Source organism: Musa acuminata, chromosome BXJ3-11, assembly GCF_036884655.1.
Source record: "Musa acuminata AAA Group cultivar baxijiao chromosome BXJ3-11, Cavendish_Baxijiao_AAA, whole genome shotgun sequence".
Lineage (NCBI taxonomy): Eukaryota > Viridiplantae > Streptophyta > Magnoliopsida > Zingiberales > Musaceae > Musa > Musa acuminata.
Window position 1 is genome coordinate 21,319,163 of NC_088359.1, and position 19,108 is coordinate 21,338,270.

General features: G+C 36.3%; 1 protein-coding gene across 2 annotated transcripts; it reads right to left on the reverse strand.

The window, feature by feature from the left end:
• Positions 1–272: 272 nt before the first annotated feature.
• LOC103971327 (vacuolar cation/proton exchanger 2) lies at positions 273–17,845 on the reverse strand. Of its 2 annotated transcripts, none has more exons than XM_009385321.3 (12): positions 17,483–17,845; positions 15,514–15,762; positions 14,009–14,076; positions 13,879–13,907; positions 13,552–13,748; positions 13,250–13,462; positions 8,981–9,115; positions 7,338–7,454; positions 7,163–7,216; positions 4,027–4,143; positions 1,061–1,154; positions 273–484 (listed from the first exon to the last, which is right to left on the reverse strand). In XM_009385321.3, the coding sequence occupies exons 2-12, from the start codon at positions 15,760–15,762 to the stop codon at positions 477–479; spliced, it is 1,281 nt and encodes a 426-aa protein (XP_009383596.2). In that variant the 5' UTR covers positions 17,483–17,845; the 3' UTR covers positions 273–476. The 2 variants fall into 2 exon arrangements, with proteins under 2 accessions (XP_009383596.2, XP_065031478.1); XM_065175406.1 differs by having other exon boundaries at positions 15,610–15,762; positions 17,483–17,623.
• Positions 17,846–19,108: the final 1,263 nt, after the last annotated feature.

Consider the following 19,108-nt stretch of genomic DNA (forward strand, 5'->3'; position numbering starts at 1 on the left):
ACTATAAAAGATCCATTACCAAAATCAGATAAGCTAAAATAAATCTTAAACATGATATATATATATATACATATATATATATATATACATATATATACATATATATATATATATATATATATATATATATATATATATATATATAACACGGAAAGATTGAATAACAATGCAACTACTTTTAAGAAACGTTCATTTCCGTGCTTTAATCACACATTTTGGCAGGCCATCCTCGAGACCACTCCGATTCTTCCATCACGAGAGAAGATCAACAATGTGAAGAAAACAAAGATTATATAACAGCCGTGTGTCTTTTTCTTTTTAAGGGTGAAAACCTGTGATACAATAAACTGTCGTATAAAGGGTACAGATCAGTCCCCACATCCTTGAACAGCTAGCAGAGCATCCATTCTGCAAATACTAATCATGTTCCGCTCTAGCTTTGCCAAAATTCGAGATGAACTATTCCGGGGGATCAATCAATCACCTGACAAAAAAAAAAAAAACCCAAATTTACCATTTGCCTTTAAGTATTTTTGAAAAAAAAAATTAGGAAGAAATCTTTATTATATTAAACAACATATAAGACGCTACATATAGCAATTGTGCTAGGTTCCACATCGTACATTAGGCATAGTTTGTAGACAGAATAAAAGAAGCATTGCTAACAATTACAGCCTACCACAATATTTTTGAATGTAAATAAGAATGCTAAAAAAGCTGCCAAGGGAACAATGGCTTTGTCGTCAAAATAAGCTGCAGAAAGTACACGAGGAACAATGTGTGATAGGTTACTCCTTTTGACCTCAACTCAACATGAGAGTTTCTAGTGTTTCTCTGATGCAATGTTTTTAAAGCTCGTTCACATTGATCATGGACATTGTACCCTATTGCCTTGACTGTGTTCCTTGAGAGTACATGATTTATACAAGACCTTATACTGAAGATGCAATCCATTACAGGGACAACTGTGTTGATTAGTGGGGCAAAAAATTGGTTCTTATATATATATATATATATGTATATATCTCTTTGAACTGAAAAAAAGGTTTCCAATACTTACTTGCTACAGGATCTATATGTACAAAGAAACTTGCAGCAACTACGAGGTAGCACAAAATAAGCATTAGTCCCTTGAAATAATTTGCAGTACCTTCCTGAAAGAAATATCAGACAACAAGTAAAACATAGTATATTGCTTATCTAAAATTTATATTTATAATCTGCAGTTTAGATTAAACAGAGCAGATGAATCTTATGAAACTTGGAAAAATTCTCAAGCAGGTCAGAAGCTTATAAAATTTCCAGAGCAAATGAACCAAATTGTAAAGTTACTACAAACAATACCGAAAAAATAAAGACAACATAATTCTAAAAGTTTCATAAAAACATTTATGTACCAGAACATATCACAAAGTCTATTTTTCTCTAGATACAAACTTTCATAAGTATTGAGATATATGCTTCTTTCAAAGTTGATTATGATAATTTCTTGAAGCACCTCACAAAAGTACTAGATAATAACAGAACAATTAAAGCAGCTCTACCATTCAACAATTCCACCAATGCAAAAATATATATATCACATCAAAGTTAAAATTAGATGCTTAAGTGATCACTAAGGACTTATCATCAACCAAATAAAACTTCAACCACCGGATGCCATCAAGCTTGATCCAAAGTTACAGATATCAAAATAATTATACTGATATCTATTTATCAGTTTCTCCATTTTTAAGAATATCAGATGATTTATCAGTTTTTATCTATTTATATGTTTTAAAAAGAAGAAATATATACTAGCAATTATTTCACTCTCTAAATATATAGAGATTAAGTTTTCTTAATGTCAGCAATTATTTCAAACATAAAAACATACCTTTATCATAACTATATATCGTATTTGAATCTGTTTCTAGCAGCCAAGACATGTAAAACTTACACTTTACAATATGCAATTCTTCCAATCTAAAGTTAGGAACTAAAAACAGCCAAACAATTTTATTTGAATCTGTCTCATGGTGCTTGGTCTTATGCATAAGGATTACAAAATCATATAGAACAAGATGAGATTTTATAATTATGTCTTTCAACCTTTCACTTAGCAATCTCTATTCTCATTTAGAATAAACATAAAGTTATCCAGAAAATAGGGTACAAAATTAGTATATTTGCAATAACAATATAGATAATCATAACCAGAAAAGAAAATTATATATATATATATATATAAGGATTGTAATTTTAGCCCGTACCGGTATGGTATGTTGTGGCATATTGACAGTACACCCAAAATCATCAAAAAAAACCTCTAAAAATACCTAAAAAATAAAAAAAAAAATTAGATAAGGATTTTTAAGTTAGAAATAAATATAAATTTAATATAAATTTAGTAAAAATAATATAAATTGATCGAATATCAATCAAATTTTGATTAAATCATCATTAAAACCACTAATTATAATATTAAAAAACTTAATTAAAACCTAATATACATAAACATATGATCCAATCCTTAATATGAATGAAAAATAAAGATTTCACTTATTAAATGTCTATTTTTGAAAAAAAAAATCAATATTAAACACACTAATCACAACATTAAAGACCTTAATTACACCCTAATTAATAATATTTTATCATCAAAATATACCGAACAATATATTAGACATTAAGTCATACACCACATATAATAGGCTTAATCATCTCATAAATCGATAAAAATCTAGAAAGAGAATACACACCGTTTTATTAGAGTGTTCTTCCTATTAATCCTCTCAAATTAGCCTCCTAAATTTAATCCAATCCACAAATTATAGCTTTGTTGAGTTTTAGGAGAGTGAAAATGTAAGAATCAAAGTGAGAAATGAATGAAAAAGAGTTTGAGAGAGTTTAAAAGATTAAGTGAAATGAGTTGAAAGAGGGGGGAGGAAAGGGTTTAAAAACCTTTTTCTAAAACTCAAACGATTAAATTGACCGTTTGAAATAGGGCAATTTTAGCCCTTGATCGGCGACAGTCAAAATCCGATCGTTACCGGTAACCGGTAACGATCAGATTTCAACCGTTACCGCTCGGTAGAGGACGACCGCATACCGGACGGTATGCATCGGTATAACAAACCATATATATATATATATATATATATATATATATATATGTACATATATATATATATATATTCTGTTTGTACCCTGGTTTGAATTAGTGGCTGATGCAGTTTTACAAATATCCCCATCTAGAGTCCTCTTACAACTCCCGTCTAGATAGAGTCCTCTTAATTATACCACTTCGGTTGAAGCTGCCTGCCTTTTCTTATAATGGTTTCACTAACACTTAGAGTTAGTGTTTATAATATATAGTAATAATTCACACCCTCGATCATTATAGCAATCCTTAGCCCAAGTCACTAGCATATGAGAAAATTGATAGCCTTACCAATTGCAGTGGATACACTGCTATATATATGTTCAAGCTATCACTCTGTGCATGAATCTTTTCTGTCGTTAAAAGTTAAAAATTGCTTCCATGATAGTACCATATGAACCTTAAATACTTTTTGTAATATCATTCATGACCTGCCCCGTCTGATTTTAGTAACCTACCTGTAGTATCATCTGGTATCATTGAAAAAATAATACAAAAATAAATAAGAATGATAATGTACTTATATCAAGCAATATTTTTCAATACTGAAACTTAGTCGGACTAATAAATACTGATCCTTACCAACCAGTAAGATTGAAATTTGACACCTTGATTGGAAATTGATTGTAGCAAAATAACAGTAGAATGATGGTCTTTCATGGTTTTCAAATAGTGAGATAATAAGTAAAAATCTCAAAACAAATAATCATGCTGGCCAAGTAGAAAATTGGTCTAGACACCATATTAGCCCTAACAAAAAATGGAAAAAGGATCACATTGAAGTAATAACCATTTCTGGCATAATGCAACATAAATGATATAGCCAAGTAGTTATAATCAAATTATTATAAAGCTATCAAGTGGTAAAACTATTTCGGAGAGACCTGCAACATAAATGCTACAACCAGTACTGTTATAAAGAGAGTGGCTGTTTCAAATAGTTGGAAGTTCAAGTCCATTTGCCTCCCCATAATCCAACCAACAACCACACAGAAAGGAATCTGCAAATACCAACAAGAATCAGTTTATGTACATGATATCAATTTTCTATTATTAACACATGCAAATCTCAGAATCATCAGAAAGGATGAATGAGACCCGTATTATGGTTATAATGTTGCAATATAAGATATAATCAGCTCACACAATAGCTAGAATTGGCCAGAAAATTGGAATGCACTGCTCTGGCCTAAAAAGATAAAAAAGCAAGCACTAAACATTTCTGTGGATAAAAGGGGTTAAAAAATTGTAGGCTATTCATAAAAGCATGGATTGCAAAACCAAACGATTCGGTATGGTTTGACCTGTTTTTACTGGCCACAGTGCTGACCAATGCACTGAGCAGCCTAAATTAGATGATCTGGTATGATTCACCACATATATACATATATATACATATATACATATATACATATATACATATATATACATATATATATATATATATAGAAGGCATGCACCCAATGCAGCTCAAGAGGATTCATGAGTTGTCTCCACCCGTTGTCACTACTTGACGTCTGTCGCAGACTTAGCTGGTTTGGCAAAGAGGGAGGGCCCTTGCCCTATGAGGGTAGGTCAACTATGCTTAAGGCTTCCCTAACCCGTTGTGGTCAGGTTGGGGTCAAGGAAGAACCAGGCCTGGTCTACCGCGACAACATTCGGTTCGTGGCCAGTTTATCCTCTCTCCTGAGGTGTTCAGTGTCCTCTTGAAGTGAACATTGTGCCACCTGGATAGGCTGTTATTCCACCTCCATGTACAGTTGCACCACATAACTGCCCTTAGAGGGCAATTATGCCACCTCAGACACCACATCAGCAGGTAGTTGCATCATCGAGGCATCGACTATGCCACCTCAGTAGGCAATTGTGCCACGCCGACAATTGCCCTAATCATCCTAACCATTAATAGTTATAGACTGTGGGTATAAATAGTCTCTCATTCTCTTCTCTCTTTCCTGTAGTTCATATTCCACTACACTTCGAACAACCTATTAACTTGAGCCCTAGAACTGCACACGTAGTTTCGAGCCGGATGAGGCTATGGTATTGTATTGCGCTCTGGTATGGAAAACATAATCTCATACGCAAAGTGTGCGTAGGCTTACAAAGCACTCCAAAACCCGATTGAGCGGCTATAGTTGGACTTGCGACTATCTTTTTACTTTTAAAGTCCATGAATTTCTTCTTGTCTTCCAAGTGTTTGTTGAATTCATTAGGTGTTGTGCTTTTGAGCAAGATGTATGTCGCTTGTTTTTTAGACTAATCAAGTTTTTGTTGAATTGTTTGAGTGTTGTGCTTTTGAGCGAGATGTTAGGACTTGTCTGCCAATCATTTTTTAAACTAATCAACTCTCTTTTTGCATGTCTTTGGGGACCTGAGAAAGGTTACACTTGGGTTAACCCTTTGTGGACGAATATCACAAAGGTATCTCATGACTTAAACAATTCCAACTAAGTTCGTGATATTTAGTATCGGAGTGGGCAAGCGATTTGAGCAAACAACAAAGTTTGCAGCTCAGCCATGATGAAGCACCATGGTGAATCAAGGTTGAATCGAATGGGGCCACAAGTGTACTCTCGCTCTCAAAATGTGGAGCCACTCAAGAGGAGCATGACAGTCATAATGGTGTGCAAGTAGTTCGCAACTCCCCGCAAGCGAAGGACTTTGAACAGTAAAAACATAGCCGAAAGTCCAGCAACGATTCACGGACATGCATCAAACACCTTGATTGCATTGCACCATACAGTTCACTTTGGTACACCTCCTCTGCCACCTCTTTTCCACCTCTTATTCTTTCTCCTTTTTCTTCCTTCTTCCTCTTCCTTCTTCTAGTCCTTTCTCTCCCCTAGTAGTACCATGCTATGTTCCAATGTACCAATATCAATACATTAACATGGCGCGGACCCATACAGGTCCGACAATCAAAATTGCAAACCTTGGGTAAGAGACAAGCATAACAATAGAATTTCAGTAACAAGCATTAGATTCATGCATACTGTGGTCTGGAAGAAAACATACCATGACTCGTTAAAGGCAGTTAATCATCAGCATAGCAGAGAAGTGTAGCATTTAATTTTATATATTGTGTGTGTTGTTGTCTATTGTACCTTGCCAATGCCCGAAACATATCAAATGTATCCCTAGGTTATGTAAGTAATTGTTGTGCATGCAACAACCCACTGGAAAAAATTTACTATGTCAGAGTACAACTAATATATTTTCTAGCATAGGCACCTTCAATAACCACTAAAAGTTACATTTTGGGTTACACTAGGACTTCTTTACACACATTAAAATCCATAATTCTTCCATCTCTTCTATCAACATAGCTTGCTCATTTCTGGTCAGGCAAAGTCAGATTTGTTATCTTAACCATTTCTCATAAATGAAACTAGTTCAGGATGAGGAACCAAATCATGACAGTTTGTATACAAGTTTATAAAATTATCATTCATACTGGTTAGTATGGGCCAGTATTTACTGGCTCAACAACTTACCAAGATATAGACTGGATCTCTTCAGTATGGTTGTACCACTCGCATCAAAGTATGTTGAGATATATCATTTTGTAATTTTTTGGATGCATTAAAATTAGTCAAGTATATACAGATGTTGTCACTGCTCATGGGTGAACAATAACCCACATGGACAGAAGATACAAATCAGTTGTGCCTCGTCAGTATAGATCAGGATTGATAATAAGAGTTTCTTATTGTGTGCTCAATTTTCATATGAACAAAAACCAATTGTCAAAACTTTTGATATCTTTCTTCCTACCCTAGATTCTTTCTCCCCATATTTCACTTCCTTCCCAAATATTATATGGTATATTTGTTTCATGGCAGATTGTTATCTCATGCACATAAATAATTTCTTTTACCACATCTTATCCTCTTCAAACATCAAAAAGTAAGACTTAGTTCTAAGCAAAGAAATCTCAAGTACCGCCAGTCACTGACTGAAGAACTTGCAAGTGCAAAGCACAAACAAACTGAACACTAATTATGTCCATATGATTACCACAAACATCGATATTTGTGTAGAGGATCCAATTGCGACACCCAGTGTGATGTCCTGCAAAAAAAAGAAAACTTGTATCAACAAATATTGCCAATTGGATTTGAAATCCTCCAAGAAAAGTCAAACTAAAACCAATAGTGGTATGATAAAAGCAGATATGCCTCAAAGTACTAACCAGTTTGTCTTTCATAGCAAACATTATTGCGCTAGCATGCTCAGCAGCATTTCCAACAATAGGTAGCAAAATAACACTGATAAAAGCCACCGGCATGTTCATTGACTCTGATGCCCCCTGGAAGAAAATATCAAAAATACAATTAGATCATGGGCAACCACAGCAAATTATTACTTTAGTAAAAGAATATAATGTAATCTCCATAGTCTGCTTTACTAAATGAATACCGTACAATATCTAGAGTCTAATGTAAAAGCATGACAAGACAAAATTCAGTACGCATTGATTCAGAAGCAAAATATCAGCTTGGTCTACAAAGAAGAAACTATCAAGTAAGAAATCTATATACATGTTTGGCCTAAATTCTCCTATGTGTTCTAGTTTACCCTACATGGAGGGACCATACATGTCATATTTGTTGTGACTTCAGATCAATCTTGACATCAGCCAAGTCCACGATCATTTAGTAGAAAACAGAACATGTAGAGGGTGACTATGTTATAATAAATTATGGTACCTTGAATAGTCATGCCCAGAAAAATATGTACAAACTTCATTTGAAGAAAGAAAAATTGCAAGTCATATAAATTTACATAATCAAAATTTGTCATATGATCAAGCACAACACAAATGGATGTGAATCCAATAGCATATGGAAATATATTACTCAATTTCAGTATGGATAAGAAGAGTAGATCATAAAGATTAGAACAAAGTCCAGTTCCATTGCAGTTCTTTGTCTTAACATAAGTTGGCACACATCCACATATGCTGTGTGTCATATCATATCTCATTCCTATATGGCTTATCCATGGGAAACTTCACCAGATAGTAGACACCTGATAAACAATGGTAACAACATTTGGATTGGGGAAGGGTCAATGTGTGCAGCCTTGCCTTTATATTTAGAGAGATTGTTCCTCAATGGAACTTCTCCAAAGCTTGTGCTGTTCTTAGCAAAATTAAAATTGGGTGAGATCCTCTCATATTATATTGCATTCCCATCCAATAATTTTGCTCATGATCACATGTCAACAGCTAGTCATGCCCAACTTAATTTCTCTTGACTGATATTAACTTTGGGCTGTTAGTTGTCCTACTAGAATTAGATTGATATTTGTTTAAAAAAATCTTATGCCCACTGCATATCTTATACACAACTCTTATATTCTGAGATGAGAGAACATGAGAATAGGATTTTTTACTACAAAAATCAATTCTTTACTGCAGTGATGGAAAAACTCCATGCATAAAATATGCATGTGGGTTTTACATGTGGGAATATCATTTCTCTCTTTCATAACTGTATTAGCATTACCAGTTAGTCATTGACTTTTGGACATTGTCATAACAGTTCCAATTCTAGAGTTAATAAATTAGAGTGGGATGTCTATTACCCTTAATTTAATTAACAATCTGATGAATGAATGGAAATACAACTGCTGCCAAATTACATTTGTTTCCCTGTTATCATGGAAACTTCAAAACAGCTGCTTTCATTAAAATAAGGATTGGGTTATTCTATATCCCAAAGTGATAACTGGTCAAGTAACTCATGAATATCTATAATAACATGTAAGACAAACACACAAGATTGTTATGAATGAAGCAGAAAAAAGGGTACAAAAGGAAGAATCCAACACCTGTATAGCATCAACAAGGTATCCAGAGAGAATAGAAACCCAAACAGTCAAGACAGCAAGCCAGGATATTGCTTCCCATTGAGTTATCTCAGGAGCCTCCTCATCATCACTGTCGTTCTCATTCGCTACCTCTTCCTACAATGTAATATGAATTTTTAGGAACCATGTGTTTTGATGCATATCTAACACAAAATAACAATTGGTTAAATTTCAGACAATAGATTGACCACCAACCAATGTTTAAACAAATAAAATGACCTTTTGTATATCTTAGGCAAAAAAAAAAAACAAAGAATTTGTGATAAAAAATTTGTGATTAATGCTTTCGACTAAAGCTTAAGGCCAGACCTTGAAAAGTCAATAAAGAAAAAAAGAAAATAAAGAAAATTAAAATAAAGCTAGATGTATGACGAGCTAGAATTCACTCAGACACGAAGTCCTTTTATAGCTCCTTATGTTGAAACCCTTAAAATGCACTTAAAAAAATAGAAGAAAAAATTTATTTTTTGAAAATAATAATATGTATGCTATGACTAAAGCTGAAAAATATCAAGTTGTCTATTTGGTACAGGCCTGCATCGTATTACCCTAATTTATTGCCCCTGCAACCAAGATTTTAAATACTAGTCAGATTTATCCTAACTGATATTTACTGGTATATCCAAGAAACTATAAAAGACCATCCACTTGGTACCCGTGTTTGATGTACCATCCAAAACAATACGAAGCAGGCCGTACATGCCAGTCTGTCAACTAACCGATACATGATGCATCAGCCGATACAGTTCATACTGTATCAGCTGACACGAGTAGGTATGGGTTGGAACTGGACTGCTACCAACCAAAATTGGGTCAAGTTTGCCCCCAATGGTCAAATTGGTCTTTGGAACCTCTTTTGAACTATAAATCCCCTCCCTCCCCCCTCTTTCACTCACTCTCACTCTCATTCATTGTCATCCGCTCTCTCATTCTCACTCTCACTCCTAGTCACTGTCATCCTTATAACTTAGAATTCCTATTCATTTATGCCTCATATACACTCTATTCTATATAAATACAATAAAATTATCATTAGATTAGGATAAAAAAACCCTAAGAAATGGTTTTCTGTAAATTTTCGGCCATTTTCAATCTTTTTTCAAAAATCTGTACATGTCAGCAACAGAGATACATTACAGTATTCATGTACTGGCCCAAAAGTGAGTGAAAGAGGGGAGCAAGGGGCCTAAAAGTGGCCCCAACAATCAATTTGACCATTAGGGTCAAAGTAGACTCAATCTGAGCTACATCGGTCAAATTCCAATTGGTCTTGACCCGTATCATCTAATACATGACATGTTTCAATCGTGTCAGTCGATACATGCCCCGTACCAACCCATATTAGGTCATATTTCAGCATTCTTTTCATAACGGGCTAGTCTGTGTACCAATCAACTGGCACACAGTTACACACACCATTATGTACTATCTGTTTCATACCATTTCGGGTGTATGTGAAACCTTGCTAGCCAATATGAAGCAAATAAAAAATACAAGAAAAAGAACAAGAAACAACAGAAGCAATAAAAAATACAGGATAGAACTCTCTTCTCTAAACCCTTTCCTTCTATTATTCATTTCAAGACACTAGAGATAGGAGCGAGAACCAAAGAGATTATGCTTTTCTAATGTAGATGTGGGTTCATCATGCTTTAAATGGAAATTAAAATCCTTTATCATATTAAAAATGAATAGCCCAAGCACCTAGCCATCAATATTGGGTCGTTTATCATGCAAGTTAATAGCGCTAAACTATTTTAAGCTTAGTGTACCATGGTTCAACATGGGATGTGATATTGTATCAGATATGATTGATTAACTAGATGAACCTAAACCCACATGACCAAAAATATTTAAAGTTGTAAACCCAAGTTAATGGCTGTAAACCCATCTAGCCAAAAAATTATTATCACATCCATCCTCTCACTTCTAATAATCTCCACTGGGGTATCATAGGTATACCCTCTTATTAATGGATGATCCATATCTAAAACCTTAGGCTGGTGGTATAAACCACCTATACGATGAATTTGAAATGTCTTGCTTATTAAATAATATAGTATAAAATAGATAAGGTAAATATCAGATATTTGATGGTATTCTGTATGCTGTATAACCAGTGAATTCATAAATATCAACTAATTAGCTAAAGTAAAATTTTGGCACGAAAATTGCGTTCATACATTTAACATTGATTTTGTCACTATTGCTCCTGAGAAACTAACCAAATAAAAGCAAGCATGATGAATCCCTGGTAGTACACAAAGCGCTTATTCAATTGATAATCCTTGACAGTACAATGTGACCTCAACTTATCGTATGGCTAACAAAGAAAATTGCATGTTTAAGGACCAGAACATTTTATTTAAGGTGCTGCACCAGCTAGACCTACGACATCACCCTGACTAAACCTTGTAGCAACCTGTGCAAAATCACAGATGAAAGAACATTTAGATACACATGTCACATACCCAGACTAAACCTCGTAGCTACCTGTGCAAAATCAAAGATGAAAGAACATTTAGATACACATATCTAGACATGTGTATTGAAGCAAAATCATGCATGAAAGAATATTTAGTTATGCATATTGAAGCAAGCATCATCCCACAATAAGCAATGATTGCTTTCCAAATGAAATACATAGTGCAATAAACTAAACTTATTAACAAAGATATTCGATAATTTAAGCATCTCTGGCATTAAGAGAAGAGAGGTACAGATAATCCTTTTTTGCAATTTATATGATCAAATATGTACTAAACCACTCCTGAGCAAGGTTCACAATTTCGTAGCATACCGACGTATCGAGTTCAGCTCGATATGATACGGTACGAGTATACCGAGTGGTATGCTCTAGCGTACCTCTCGGTGTGTGTGTATATATATATATATATATATATATATATATATATATATATATATATATATATATATATATATATATATATATATATATATATATATATATATATATATATATATATATATATATATATAATAAAAAAAATTAATAAACAAAAATCGCCTCATTTCTTCTCCCCGTGCAGATGAGGAGAAGTTGTCGGCGACGTCGAGGCCTCGTCGCCTAGATGAGGAGAAGACGATATCTCATCTGCGACGTCCAATGAGGGAGGGCGGCAACGGATCGGGATCGTCGAGGGAGAGCGACGTCGGATCTCCAGGTTCTCCCTTTTCTTCTCCCTCTTTTTCCTTCTCCCTCGGCTAATATCATCCCATAGCATAAACAACCCCAATCGACCGTCACCAATCGATTTCGCTTGGTAATAGGGCGCAAATAGCCCTAATTGACGGTACTGCCCGATAGCGGACGATCCGCATACCAGTCTGCTAGCGGACCGGTACATACCGCCTGGTATGGGCGGTATCATTCAAAATTACAAACCTTGCTCCTGAGCACCATTAGAAACTTTTATATGCATCACCAATTAAAGGCACTCAAAATGTAGCAAAAAAATTAAGTAAATAACACTTGATGACTATAGTCACAAGTCTTGATTTAACGAGAACATATTCCATTTGGGTCTGCTTATGGGTTGGCAAGCTATAACAAATTAACAACTATGCATAATGAGAAGAAGATAACCACTTTCACATAACTAATGAGACATCTCAGCTTGAGAAACCTATAAAAATAAGAAAGAAATTCAGATCACGACATATTTCATATATATGTATATACAAAGAATGCAAACTTCTGTGGGACCTGTACCGGTCCCAGGCTGAACCGGTACATACCGTTGTAACTAGCATACCGACATTCGTACACCAATGTGTAACATAGAGGAAGTATTAAGAAGGACATGGAAGGAAAAAAAGTTGGCAGTGGCGGGAAACGAGGAAGAGGAAGGAAGAAGAGGAGGCCGTGGAGGAAGAGAAGGAAGAGGAAGAAGTTGGAGGAAGAGGAGGTGGAGGAGGAGGAAGTGTATCCAAGGTAGGCGAGCAGCAGATGGTAGCGACCTTCGCATGTACAGAGAAGAGGGCTGATGATTTCGGGCTCTGCACATATGGAGAAGAGAGGCCACAAATTGAACCCAGAAATTTAACTTTTTAAGATTTTATTTTAACTGGACAGGACTGGATCGGATCACCCGAAACAGGGGCAGTCCTCTTATCCGTTCATGCCCAGACCGGTACGAACCGTTCCAGGAAAACTTGCAATCTTTGTATATAAATTTCCAAGGCCACAAACTAGAACAGCTAGCTTACTTCGCCAATTGGTTTATAAAGTTCATGTTGACTCTTCAATTGAAAAAAGAGGTAGCCAGCATATGCCACAAGCATGATACAGCTGCTGAACCTTGAAAGAGCCAGTTCTGATCTTCCATAATGTAATTCTGAGTGTGTAAAATGAAGTACTGCTGGAAACATTAGACCCATCACTGCCATTAATAGCAATCCTGAGTTCACGACGGCAGCAGCCTGTTTCGCATAGAAGCCATATTATTGTTTCATACAAAAAAATACAACCAATCTATTGGACAAGAAGTTGTTCTGTTCGATAGAGTTACCTTATTGAAGACCTGATCTTTGTTGCAATGGACAATTCCACCAGTGAAGAAAGCACATCCCAGAACTAAGAGCATATTTGACAATATGGAGCCCAGCAAAGATTGCTGAACAACACGAATCATTCCATTGTTCAATGCATAAATTGATATTATCATCTCTGTTGCATTACCAAATGTAGCATTCAAAAGTCCTCCAACTGCAATTCCATGTGGTTAATTGCATCATTTAATGCTTGAAATTGACAAGAAAAAAATCAAGATAGTTCCATCACATAAGTGTATAATATTTATATAAGAAACAAAGTGCAACAATAAATATAGATGTACCTGTTGGACCAGTGTAACTTGCTAGCTGTCTGTGTTATAATAAATCAGCAACAACATATTAATTTGCAAACTCAGAATGAACAGATAAGAAATGCAATGGCAACCCAGATTGACAAACAGTGAAACTTACTCTGTGGCATAACCCAAACGCTCAGCCAGAGGTATTATTCCAATCAGACTGAAAAAGAAAACCCATCCCTGTAATTTGAAAAGTATGGTATTAAAAATACAACACAACTCAGAACCAAAGACGGTATATAATTGTCCCATATCAAAGATATAGCTTCCAGGACAAAATAAAGGTGCTTTGCACCCTTTCATTTATCAGTACAAGCAGTACGACTTGGTATGCATCTATATTAGTTTCATCAAATGAAAAAATAACTGTGACTAATATGAGCCACAGTACAAACCATCCACTTGTGGTACAAAATTGCCACAAAACACTGGTAGAGAATCAGTCAGGATGATAAGCAACTAGAATAATCATTTTTCTAGTAAACTGTGAGTGAACTGCAGCAGTCAAGACCTCAGTAATTTCAACCTGATACATTAGAAACTATAGTCACTTGTTCCAGACAAAACTTATAAATATGAAAGGAGAATGAGTCATAAACTATTATGATAAAGTCGTAGAAGCAATTGAGAAGTTATTCATAGTCTGTGAAACGTTGGATCACCATAACAACCAACTTGCCCAAATCAGATACTCATGTATCCACCAATACTACACGTTTATGTTTTAGATTTTTAATGTAAGCATTCCCTTTAAAAGGGTTAGTACAATGGTGAATGGCTAACATTGCCTGGATATTTTTGGCTAGAGTCAACGTTTCAGATATGTTGGCTTCAGCTCAAGATCAACTGATTGATAAAAGGTAATTAAACGAGTGGTTTCATGATTGATATGATTCAAGTGCCGATCTTCCACTCGAGTGCTTCATGGAAAGTTGAGGCTAGCAATCACTAGGAACTCCATATTTCTGACAGAATGAATGCATTATTATTCTGTCCCTTCCAGCCTAGAAAAAGGAAAAGAATGACTTTCTTGGTTAACAATTAAAGATGTTTATTGTAGTGGTTAGCACTTATCATAATGTAAAAGCAAATATCATATATCAGTAAGGAAAATATAGGTTTTCATCCATGCCATATTAAACAAACATTATAAGAAAGTCCTATATTTACCTGCCTGCAACCTTTGAACCTTATCCACCTTATCTACACTGATAGGCTGAAAAAGCCCGATTGGTGGGTCCTCTATGGCTCCCATGTGCTCTCTCCAGTTATTCCAAGGGGGTGAATTGGAGAAGACACACGTTGGCCAAACAGAATTGCTCAATATTATATCTTTTTTTAATGAATTGCTATTTTGGTATATATTTGAATCATGTTATATCAGAATCAGGCACTGGCCTTCATTCTTTATAGGCCATCATCGTTCCTCTATGCTCAGATGCATATTTACCATTATGAAACAAGCAAAGACAATAGGAGTTAGACAAGTCCACTATAAGATTGAGAAAGTAGGCAAATTGATTATTGCATGTAAAAGCAGTTTGAAATGAGAGTTGATCTATGGACCCAAAAAAGGCTTTGGAGCTGATAAAACTAAGGTGATAAGTAAATGCTTACATGCTTTCCGGTAAGATAGTGAAGCATGATTGCTAAAGGTCCAAAAGGTAATAACACATTAATTTTCGCCTTGATTAGCACAATGTAAATACTCATCAATATTCTATTTCTTGTCCTCCCAGGGGTGTATTGAGCAACAGTTGCAAATGATCCGATGTGATCAAATGTGTGCGTCTTCCTGGTAGCCAATGGTGAACCAACAATTGTATCTTCTGGGAGTTCAAGATCTGTCTTCTCATTAGGTCCCATCTGCACATGCACATCTTTTTGAGATCATAGTCATTTTTTATAAGAACAAGAGTTATAATTCTGAAGCACTAAACAACTAACATCATTTTACAGCACTAAGCATGATTTGCTTATCAAACATGAAGCACCATTATGCAAAATTAAATTACTCTAAAAAGTGCATCCAAGAATGGATAGATGAACATGGAGGACAAAAATTAGTCATAGTCCGAAAAAGAATCAGTCAATTTTTTTATTTGGAATTTGAATCACAAGGTAGTTGTTTGGTTGAGGTACCAACGATAAAATATAACCAAGGCTTAAGGCTTTGGTTGGTCAATGTCTACTATTCTGACCATGAGCCAGCAAGCAGATCAAAAAATGTCTCCTGGTCTGGATTCATACAAAATATACCACCCACGAGTTTATTCTATACTACTCATACTTTCACTAACGTCAAGCTGTACTAGGCTGTACTCTTGCTATCGATGACCCCAAAGATGAAAAAATGGCTGTCTCGGCAATTAAACCATTGGAACAAGCCTGTGCAGCAGCCAGTTCTATTAACAGCAGTCTCCCCCATGACAATAGAGTTTCCTGCTTGCCAACTGTTTTTGAGACAGGCCAAGATGCTAGTTTTCTAGTTATTAAAGATTTTATTGAGAAAAAAAAATAGCATTAATAGGGAGTCTGCCCTGCCCATGACGTATTAGAAAGTTCTGAAACCCCAAAAGCAAAGAAGGTAAAAAAATAACTAGAGTTACTGCAGTGAGACACATCCCAGAAACTAGGGTTCCCAAGCAACCTTCTAAGAGAAAGCCCAAGAGAGATTAAAAAAGAAAAAAATTGATGAGAAGATTTATAACCTCGTTTATATTCCAAAGAGTAAGGACAATTTTCCAATGTTCCAATTCCAATGGATGGAAACACCAAAATATCTTGAGGGTGAGAATAGTAAGAACAAGTGGATGGAAACAATTGAAGACCAACAAATGCGAAGATGAAGAATTGGGTTACCAAAAATGCACGCAAGGAACGTAGAAGGTTCACCAATGCAACGATTAAAGATTCAAGAGGTCTATAATGATCAGCATAAAGGACACATGAGCTAGTTTGACATTTCTGGGCATTGTTACACAACGAAGGGGTTTCTTTTAGTGTTCACCGCAAAGCAGATCGAGAGGCTCATTCCAAATCATACTCTAATTTCTCACGTTGACTACAGTACTTACCAATTCTACATATTGATGGAAATACGGGTTAATCTAAAGCCATCTTGATCAATTAAACACAACTTCGTCCCATCAAAGCAAGCAGCGAACAAGATGATATCGCCGGCTTAGACAAGATGAGGAAACCCAGGGTGACGATCCCAATTCCAAAGTAACAAGAAGTCCTCAAATCATGCCCAAGATGTTACAAACGAACCACAAAATTAACATCCCAACCAATGCAGGTAGAGAAACCTTGTCCTGTGTTTCTTGATTGAAGAATCAAGAAGACGGCGTAATGAACAGAATCTCACCATTCTGTACGATAAGATGATGAATGAAACACAGTTTGGATGCACGAGTAATATAGCTTTCAACAACAAGAGAGGATCGCGGGTTAGAGAAGCGGAAGAAAACACCAAGATAAAGCCCAGAATTGCAAAGAAACAAGAAATCCTCGAATGAAGCCCAAGATGCTATGATCGAACCACAAAATCAACATCCAAGGAATGCAGGTACGAAGGTCTTACCTCGGATCGTTGAATTTCACAGAAAGAGGGAGGAGGAGCCAGATCTCGGGTTCACGGCAGCCCAAGGACCGACGTGTCAAGAAACCGCATGTCGAAGACCGGACCAAGAACGAACCGGAAGAGAACACCAAAGAAGGTAAGAAAGGGCAAAAGAATGGGGGAGGGCTATAGTTAGGAATTCACGTGGATGGGGGGAGAGAGAGGGAGAGATCCATGAAAGCCGCAGAAAGGGTCGCAGGCGGCATCTCTTGTTCTTGGGTTACCCGGAAGGTGGCATCCGACTGCCACCGTCTCCATCATCTGCTCCAGATCTATCTTCGAACGATAATGCATACATAATATATAATGCTGGTAATCAATACTTATTAGCACGAGGACGAGCGCCCCGTGAAGTAATCTGGAGAAGCGGAGCTGTGTTGTGGAAAATCTGTCCTGCATCAGGATTCGTGCGGGTGCGAATCTCGAGGCTCCGGGCGGTGGTTTCGTCGGGCGTTGCTGTTTCCGGCAGCAGGGAGCGGACACGTGCGATCGTCGCGCCCCCAAACCCAAAGTTGCAAGCCCTAAAAACTGTCAGGGGTGATTCACGCGCGCGCGCATCTGACAGATGTTCCCTCCTTTCTGGGTCCCGCGTGGGATCCTGTTGCCGCTCCAACGGCCTTGACTGCATTTACTTTCCCGAGGTAAAAATATCCCGTCGGCATGGGTCAAACCGACCGGTGGAACGTTCCAGGTGTGATCCGGATGTCCTGTTAGATGACATCACCTTGACCTCTTTCGACGGGTGATTCAGTCCTCCGACAGGGCACCGGCGACCTCTCTGCCGTACATTATTACCACGTGCTAAGCACGTGGAGGACAAGGGACTACGGATAAACGATTGAAGCAATAATAAATTAGAGAGGCCAAATAGTAAATAAAGAATAGAAAACAATAAATTATTTATCTAAAAAAAAATTCTCACCAGCAATACGAATCGATTGTATCGGTCTTCTTACAATAGACCGATCGAGCCGACCTAATAATATTTGGCATTTGTTTGGAAGTTGTCTTCTCCCTGTTCGTTTTTCCTGTACGGCTAGAGATTCATGCAAAGTTGAACCTGCAATGTCCGGCTTTGTGGAAGTCAATGTAATAACAGCATCAAGATTTTGGCATGTTAAGAGGAAGACGAACAAACGAATTCTCAAAACTATACATATATTTCACGCTTTTGCTGCGGTGTCAGCCAACCTCGATTCTGAGCTCTGGTTCTTGCAAATGCTTCTGTTGCTGCTGGTCTTCAAACATCTACACGCCTGTGATGAAACCAGTTAATGCTCGAGGCAAAATTAAAAAAAAAAAAAAATTACTATCTCCAACATTGAAGTAAAAAATCAGCACCAGCACCAAAAATTTAACCTGTAATGTTTGTATAGACCATAGACATTCTAATGCAGAATTATAAAGAGTCGAAAGCAATCCTCCAAATGCCAGAAGAAGTGGCCACGGCAAGAAAAGAAGGTAGCAAATTGCTGCGAGCTCTTCGAGAGTCTCCACACTTGGTAGTCTACTGCAATGGATTAGCATTGCCACATAATCATATATAAGAGACTCTAATTTCCAGTATGTAACTTTAGTAGGACAAAA

What these genes read in the sequence shown, in the direction of transcription:
- LOC103971327 (XM_009385321.3), bottom strand. Translation starts at nt 15,762, where the DNA reads ATGGGACCTAATGAGAAGACAGATCTTGAACTCCCAGAAGATACAATT. An exon ending in AAGTTACACTGGTCCAACAG is followed by an intron (nt 13,749 to 13,878) that starts GTACATCTATAT and finishes ATGGAATTGCAG; the next exon opens with TTGGAGGACTTTTGAATGCT. An exon ending in TTGTAGCATTTATGTTGCAG is followed by an intron (nt 1,155 to 4,026) that starts GTCTCTCCGAAA and finishes TATTTCTTTCAG; the next exon opens with GAAGGTACTGCAAATTATTT.